We start from the raw sequence: 6,789 nt of genomic DNA, 5'->3' as shown, positions 1-6,789 counted from the left end.
ATGTGCACCTGACTTCAGCTTAAAAATGTCTTATGGAATATATATCAAATATAAACAGGGCAAATTTTGGCTTTAAAACGACCTCCGTCTATAAACTAAGAATAACATCCCCTATAAAAGAATTGACGAGCACGTTTCCTGAAGGAAATGAAATTTGGATACACATTATTATTTAACAGGTTATCATTAAAGTTATAAATTCCTGTATTGTATAAAAGCTTTAAGTGTGTCTATTTGTCAGTATATATTAAACCGGAACTTCAGCTAAAACAACATAAAATAAGATACAAGGATTAGCTTATCAAGAGCTATGCAAAAACAAACAAACCAGCTGTTGCTCCACTATTCACCTTCACTCCCCAAATTATGTTTATTCTGCCACTAGATGTCCTCAGTTTCATAAGCATCATTCAACCCACTTCCTCTGAGCCCAGATTGTCCTGGACCCACCCCCCAGCCGGTGACCGGAGACCTGCACATCTTCCAGACAGGAAATGAGGCGGAGCTCTCTCTGACTTGCTGCAGCTTCTAATACACATTGTGAGAGGCTTCCAGTGTGCAGTGATATCAGAGGAAGCCATTTCAGTCCAGGAGAGGAGACGCTACAACTGTACAAAACTGAAGGGAAGGACGGAGGTCAGATATGAGACTGAAGGGAAGGACGGAGGTCAGATATGAGACTGAAGGGAAGGATGGAGGTCAGATAGAAGACTGAAGGGGAGGACGGAGGTCAGATAGAAGACTGAAGGGGAGGACGGAGGTCAGATAGAAGACTGAAGGGAAGGACGGAGGTCAGATAGAAGACTGAAGGGAAGGACGGAGGTCAGGTAGAAGACTGAAGGGAAGGACGGAGGTCAGATAGAAGACTTAAGGGAAGGCCAGAGTTCTGCTTTAAACGGGCAGCCATGTTTTCAGCGGTCTGTGTGTCTGTTTAGTGTCTGGAGATGTTTTCTTACACGATGTTCCTAAGTAATCCAGACTCTGTCCAGTCCCCGTTGGTCCTGTTTGCTGTAACGATGCAGATGGCACTCTCAAGGTGTTTGCGGGGGACGCAGGCGAGACTTAATAACATTGAAAGTCAATGGCAGCCTATTGGGGGGGGGTCTGCGGGACGCGAACAAACATGACGCTGTGACCGGGCCAGGCGGTAAATCGGTCCGGCTCTGGGACTGGACGGCGGATGAACTGCCGCGCCAACTGAACAGGACACATCTAATTATATGTTTTTAACAGCCGGGATTTATGGCCTCGGCTCCTTTTCTGAGGCTCCTGCGGCTGGGCTGGAAATCTGAGGTTTGGCATTGGAGGAAAAACCCCAAATTTGCATTCTTTTAGGAATGGAGTTTTTTGACCAAATTATTGATTTAATTTGGGGTCTCTGCACCCTCATGAGCCTGCTGCTTCCCCTTCACTGTTTAGTCACAGGGTGGGGGTTGGGAGGAGACCTATAAGTGTTACTGAACTGCAGCAAAGAAAAATCAGGTCTGCGGCCCTTATGGATAGGTCTATGATTTGTGGCAGAGCTGTGGAAACCGTAGGACTGGATGGGCAGAAATCCAAACCCTTCAGCAGGTAAAACAGCTCCCGTACACGTATTTAGGGCTGCAGACAGATGAAAATGTGGAGTTTTCCTTTAAGCTGTACAGCCTCGGAAAGATAATCTTTTTTCCATGGCATTGGGGATTGACCCCCCTCCCCGGCATAAATAATATATGGACTTTTTCCTTTATATTCCTCTTGTACCGCAAACGCTGAGCATACTAAACTGCTTATGGAGGACTGACATGTCTAACATGCAGCTCATTCTGTATTCAGAGTCACAGGGGAGGGACAGTTCTGGCAAAAGTTCAGGGAGCGCTGTTTCCGAATCATTTGTCCAACCAGCTCCCCACCAGCACAAGTCCCACATCGAGGATGAGGAACCTTCAGCTGCTTAACCGTTGCCTGGCTGATTCTGCCACACTTTAGTGACCCTTTATAGGCATTTTTATGTTTTTATTGTTTGTCGTTTCCTTTTATTTTATCTTTTGTCGAAAGTTTCTGCAACTTAAAAACTTTGGATTAAAAGAAAAATGCTTCCGATACCTTTGAAGATCTTGCAGGTCGATATATTTTATTCACAATGAAGTCGAATTAAATTGTATCATGAATTAGAGCGACTCACAAAACTATGAAGAAGAAGCAAAAAGTGCAGCACCGCCCCCTTATTAGCTCTATAACTTACACCAATCAGCCATAACATTATGACCACCCCCCTAATATTGAGTAGGTTCCCCTTTTCCTGACCCGTCCAGGCATGGACTCCACTTGACCTCTGAAGGTATGCTGTGGTATCTGGATGCCCCCCCATAATATTTAGTAGGTCCTCCTTTTCCTGACCCATCCAGTCATGGACTCCACTAGACCTTTGAAGGTATGCTGTGGTATCTGGATGACCCCCCTAATATTGAGTAGGTTCCCCTTTTCCTGACCCGTCCAAGCATGGACTCCACTAGACCTCTGAAGGTATGCTGTGGTATCTGGATGGCCGCCCTAATTTTGAGTAGGTTCCCCTTTTCCTGACCCGTCAATGCATGAACTCCACCAGACCTCTGAAGGTATGCTGTGGTATCTGGATGACCCCCCTAATATTTAGTAGGTCGCCCTTTTCCTAACCCATCAGGTCATGGACTCCACTAGACCTCTGGAGGTATGCTGTGGTATCTGGATGCCCCCCTAACATTGAGTAGGTTCCCCTTTTCCTAACCCATCCAGGTATGGACTCCACTAGACCTCTGAAGGTATGCTGTGGTATCTGGATGACCCCCCCTAATATTTAGTAGGTCCCCCTTTTCTTAACCCATCCAGGTATGGACCCCACTAGACCTCTGAAGGTATGCTGTGGTATCTGGATGACCCCCCCTAATATTTAGTAGGTCCCCCTTTTCTTAACCCATCCAGGTATGGACCCCACTAGACCTCTGAAGGTATGCTGTGGTATCTGGATGACCCCCCCTAATATTTAGTAGGTCCCCCTTTTCTTAACCCATCCAGGTATGGACCCCACTAGACCTCTGAAGGTATGCTGTGGTATCTGGATGACCCCCCCTAATATTTAGTAGGTCCCCCTTTTCTTAACCCATCCAGGTATGGACCCCACTAGACCTCTGAAGGTATGCTGTGGTATCTGGCACCAAGCCGCTAGTAGCAATAAAAAAAAAAGCACTTTAAATCCATGAGTCTCCCTGATCAGGGGGGCGGAGCCTGGGGTTTGTCTATTGCCTAAATTATCTGTGCAAAAAAAGTGTCAAGAATCCTTTTCCTTTTTTTTAGAATCGCCTCGTATTGAATGCAATTAAAAAAAAAGTTAATGAATATAACAAATGATTGTACAAATCTGTCCCAGCCTCGAACCGGTGGCAGTGAGCAAGGCCAGCGAAGAGTTAACGGCCCTGAATGCCTAAACTGCTTATTTGGTAAATTTGTGGCCTAGTTTGCTAATCACGTGTCATGAGATGTCAGGTAGGGAGCCATCAATTCAGAAATACAGAACGCAGTCAGCGAGGCGGCTAATTAGCTGGACAGCAGCGTGGAGGTGGGCGTCCCGCGGGGTGCACATTGCATGAACAGGTGAAAAAAAAAGTTTTCGCGGTTCTTGTTTTTTTGCAGAATGAACGTTCTCCTCAACGAACAGCGGAGGCTGATCTAGATTTGTTTTTGGTTGGTTTGTATCCGTAAAATAATAATTTGTTTTAGATTTATAAAATCCTTTCCAGCGAAACGTTGTTCCTTCTTCACCATTGTTGCCGCGTAGGTGAACAAAATATATGAATCTACTATTTTGTATTTAGATTGTGTTTTCTGGCGCCTGTATTTAGGGTCATTTATTTCATTTATTATTCTTTGTATTTGTGTTTTTGTTTTTGTTTTGTAGTATTAAGGTCTGGGCGTTTTTTACCTTAAAGGAGAACTGTGAGGTGAGTGCTTTTCACTCACCTCATAGTTCTAGCCGACCTGTGACAATGAGACTGTCACAGGTCGGCTCAGTAGATGGGGAGGTGAGCGAACACATACCGGCGTTCGCTCACCTCTCGATCCTGTCACGGCTCTCTGCTGGATTCCCCCCTCCCCACTCCGATCCGCCAGCGCTGACTGGCAGAACGGAATGGGGAGGGGGCGGGTACTGCTGGCTCCGCCTCTAGATAGGCAGAGCCAGCTGTCACTCACGCAGCTGGGCAGATCCAGACATAATTGTCGGGATCCGCTTCAGCTGCGGCGTCTCAGTATACCGCGAGCTGCAGCTCCCTATATACTGAGCCTAGGGCGACGGGAGGACGCTAGTTTGTGTCCTCCCGTTACCCTTAGGAGAACTATGGGGAAAAGACTTAACCCCATAGTTCTCCTTTAATGCATTCTCTGCATTATGGTAAAAACATCCCAGCACCTTTTTTCTACCTCAGTCCCCCCCAGACTTAACTCAGCTGCGCTCGTCCCCGCCGCCGGTCCGGAAGCGATCCTCGGTACCCTGAACTTTTGGGTTGCGGGGTAGGATACTGATGGCAGAGGAGTCATAGGCTCCTTCTGTCATCAATCATCAAAGAGGGAAGGGGCGTGGCCTGCCACAGGGCTGTGTGTGTCTATGGACGCACACAGCCACTGCAGAAATAAACGGGCACGAGTGCGCACCGGTGCCTCTATTAGAGCAATGGTGGCACCCGTGCAGGGGGCGGGGGGAAGAGTGCTTCAGGGACCCACTAGAAAAAGAGGAATGAAAAACTTTTAAAGAAAAAAAGCAACAGCCTCCAGCAAAGGAGAGTCTCCTTGAAGGAGAAATTTTTTAAAAAATAGGCTTTAATATCACTTTAATTTTCCTTTATTTTTTGGGCTTTCTGTGAAAAAAAACTATCTAAAAAAAAATAATCTAAAAGTTCTCAAAACAATCAGGAGACGAGGAATAAGAGATGATATATGTCTCATTCATCCGGGTCATGGTATATCTGTAAAAAATAAAATCAAGGCAACTGGACTTGCTGTATTTTTCTTGAAAACGTTTTGCTGGTCATCCGACTAGCTTTTGAATTGAGAACGCTAGTCCGAAACATCTAAAAAAAACAAAAAATACAGCAAGTCCAGTTGCCTTGATTTATATTTTACAGATAAGAAGAAGGAGATCCATTTTAAGTTTAGCAATTAGTATCAGAAGGTATGAGATACTTAAAAAAAGGTACCAATGTGATGCATGCACTCTATGGGGTTCATTTATTCAATGTTTTCATGGCACTAGCACCCCGTAGATGAGGCTGACAAATTATAGGAATATACTCGTCAGCGCCATCTAGGGGTGCTAGTGCCATGTGAACGCTATCGGAACCTTTATAAATGAACTCCTAAGTCTATGTCTATCTATGAGGTTGTGAAACCCATTCAATATGAGACAACCCGTTGGAGAATATATCTGTATCTGTCTCCACGTACAGTCTGACGGGTGGTCATGCACATTGCTGATCAGGGTATTCCATAGGATCCTGTACTGGACAGTATTTTACTATTTGATTGAATCTACGCAATGTAGTGGAGACTTTAGCCCAAAGAAAAAACAAAGGTGAGGTCACTAGAGACGCCAGAGGTGAAAGAAGAGGCTTTGGAGGGTTCACTTCAACAGGTAGGTATTTATTGGTCAGGTAACAGTATAAAAATACCACCAACGCATTATCTGGCATCAATGTGGCCACTTCATCAGGACAGGTGTATGGAACACTTTTAGGCGAGCCAGACATGTTTTCCCGAAAAGTGCCCCTTACATCTGCCCTGACAAAGTGGCCACTTTGCAGTGAAATGCGTTGATGCTCAAATCTTAGTAGGCCCTTTGATGTGACGGGGAAAAAAAATCATATCTGGACCAATCCCTATGGCTCATCCTTTCTCACCATAAAAATTCACAATGAATGGCACCACCAACTGTGCATTACCTCGGGTCACGTGTTTTCTGTGCATTACCGCAATGCATAGGTCTAACAGACTCTCCCTTTGCCCTGGTTAGGTGGAGCATGTGGATAAAATGCCCCCCAAAATTCTGCACAAGGAGAGACCGTCTACGGTGGAAAACCTGAAAGATGGGAAATCTGTTATCCAGATCACATCACGAACCCTGAAGGCCTCGGATCCCGACAGCCCCGATGACGACCTTGTCTACGTCATTCTGAGATCTCCCCATTTTGGACACTTGGAATACACGAAAACAGGTAAGGACGATGGGGTTCATCACCGCAATAAAATATTCCTCAAACCCTCTGTGGAGGTTCTCATTGATTGTATAGCTCAGGGCTGTCCAACTTTTGGCAGCACATTTGGCCCTCAGGACCTTCTTGTGGAACACAAGTTTGGTATCCTATCTGTCTGTATTCTGATAGGAAGTAGACTTCCTTCCATGCATCTTCCAGGCCACACCAGCCTGACCCCTGACTCTAGAGCCACCTGCAGATGATGCCACTGGCAGTGCTGTCTGTCACCAGTGGAACCCTTCCTGAGATGAATGTTCTATATATCCAGGTCATGGTGTAGCCAGCTACAGTTGTCACATTCAGCTGGATTTGTTCTGTAATGCTGAAGATGGTTTGTAGCTTCCCCAAGCTATTTCTTCAGTTCTACTCAATGTCAGGAACATCCCCCGGCATTTAATCCAACCACCATGGAAGGTGTAGATGTTGGTTGTCCAAGATGTTGATTGTCAACCCTTCCTCTAAAATTCTGCCATCCCTCCCTGCACACACAACTCGCCCATCTGACAGCCGACCTGGTCACCAAGAAGAT

The 6,789-nt window shown here is 45.8% G+C and overlaps 1 protein-coding gene across 1 annotated transcript in view; it reads left to right on the top strand.

Annotated features, from left to right (window-relative positions):
- The window catches only part of LOC108784902 (FRAS1-related extracellular matrix protein 1-like), a 102,600-nt gene that overhangs the window by 67,172 nt on the left and 28,639 nt on the right, over positions 1-6,789 (top strand). The window contains exon 25 of the mRNA XM_018553837.1: positions 6,020-6,221. Coding sequence (XP_018409339.1) covers positions 6,020-6,221 — 202 coding nt within the window. The remainder of the gene's footprint in view (positions 1-6,019; positions 6,222-6,789) is intronic.

This window comes from Nanorana parkeri, unplaced genomic scaffold, assembly GCF_000935625.1.
Source record: "Nanorana parkeri isolate BGI_ZX_2015 unplaced genomic scaffold, ASM93562v1 scaffold131, whole genome shotgun sequence".
In the NCBI taxonomy this organism is placed as follows: Eukaryota; Metazoa; Chordata; class Amphibia; order Anura; family Dicroglossidae; genus Nanorana; species Nanorana parkeri.
This window is presented reverse-complemented; position numbering and strand designations above follow the sequence as displayed.